General features: G+C 35.3%; 1 protein-coding gene across 1 annotated transcript; it reads right to left on the reverse strand.

Annotated features, from left to right (window-relative positions):
- Nucleotides 1-23: 23 nt before the first annotated feature.
- Nucleotides 24-508, reverse strand: LOC109585723 (uncharacterized). The gene is made up of 2 exons (XM_020001853.1): nucleotides 159-508; nucleotides 24-110 (listed from the first exon to the last, which is right to left on the reverse strand). Exons 1-2 carry the CDS (start codon nucleotides 455-457, stop codon nucleotides 47-49), a joined length of 363 nt encoding a protein of 120 aa, XP_019857412.1. The 5' UTR covers nucleotides 458-508; the 3' UTR covers nucleotides 24-46.
- Between the last annotated feature and the right edge of the window lie 1063 nt (nucleotides 509-1571).

Below are 1571 nucleotides of genomic sequence, written 5' to 3' on the forward strand. Positions count from 1 at the left end.
ATACTTGCATTGAAATATCATCATCAGCTCTATCATCATAATTATATTAATAAGTAACTTTAAAATAGACTAACTTTTTTTGCTTATTAAGAGTACATGGGCTTTTCTGTCTATAAGAAAACAATTATAATTTATTATACTAAGTATGTAGACTCTACCTCATAAAGCAGTAGATATGAACAATAACACTCACAGTTAGTAGACCACACAATATACCCACTAACACACTAAGAGCAATGACACTGTCTGATGTATCACAGTTATATAATGACTGCAGTGGTAGTTTTAATGTTTCATTAGTGATAACTGTCCATTCTCCATATCCATTATCAGTGTATGCACGTACACCAAAAATAAAGTAAGACATATCATTAAGACCAGTAATGTTGATATAAGTATTGGTTGAATTATGTAGTTGCAATAGTTCAGTATTAAAGTCATCATCATCTACCATCATACAACTACCACCAGACTGTAAGATATGATATCCTATCTCATATGTGATAATGGGATAGTCTGATGGAATATAACTAGGTACACTCCATGAGATAACAGCCCATGTAGCGTCAATGATACTGGATACTGAACCAACTGGACCAGGTACTAAATAAAGACACATTCTCACAGAACTGATATAGCATAACAATTACATACCTATTCCAATCTCTACTTCAATAGGATCACTGAAGGGACCTCTTCCAGCAGAATTGACAGCAGCTACACTGATGTTATACTCAGTACCAAATACTAGATCATTCAATATGATATATCTCTCAGTACTGGTGAGGTTGTATGTGATACTACTGTTACTGATAATCACTGTATAGCCTGTGATTAGACCATTACGCTCAGAACAATCAACCTCATTCCAAGTGAATCTATTAGCTGTAGAATTAACTGGTAATACTTGAATTGATGATGGCCAACCACTAGGAACTACAAATCACAATTAACTAATTACTGAAAGAATAAGTATCATTACTCATTGCTTCAGTTTGTGCTGATGTGCCCATGCTTTTATCAGATCCTCCTAGTACATTACCAGCTCTCACTGTGATGGTATAGTTCATACCACTGTACAGACCTATTAATGTATAACTGTATGTTGTAGTGGACTGATGAGGACCAACAGAGACTGTCTCATTCACTGATGATAACTGGGGACAAGATGGAGTATAGGAGATGGTGTAGTATGTTACATAGTTGTCACTACTAGGGATAGTCCAGCTCACTGTAATACCAGTGGTTGAGACATTAGATACTGAGAGACTAGTTACTGAACTAGGAACTACAACAGATATCAATTACACTCTCTCAATCATAATAACTCACCATCAATCCTTAACACTCTTACTGTACTATTAACTGAAGGAAGATCTATATATGAGTACACACTGATGGTATAGGTACTCATTGGGGAGAGATCTGTTAGTACAATTTCATCTTCATTGATAGATACTACATTCCTGGTTACACCTCCAGTAGTATACTCAATCACATATCCATTAGTCTCTGATGAAGTGGTCCAGTTCACTTTGATACTAGTAGCATTTAATATAAACCCTCTCACA

The sequence above is a fragment of the Amphimedon queenslandica genome, unplaced genomic scaffold (genome assembly GCF_000090795.2).
Source record: "Amphimedon queenslandica unplaced genomic scaffold, v1.1 AMPQUscaffold_13514, whole genome shotgun sequence".
In the NCBI taxonomy this organism is placed as follows: domain Eukaryota; kingdom Metazoa; phylum Porifera; class Demospongiae; order Haplosclerida; family Niphatidae; genus Amphimedon; species Amphimedon queenslandica.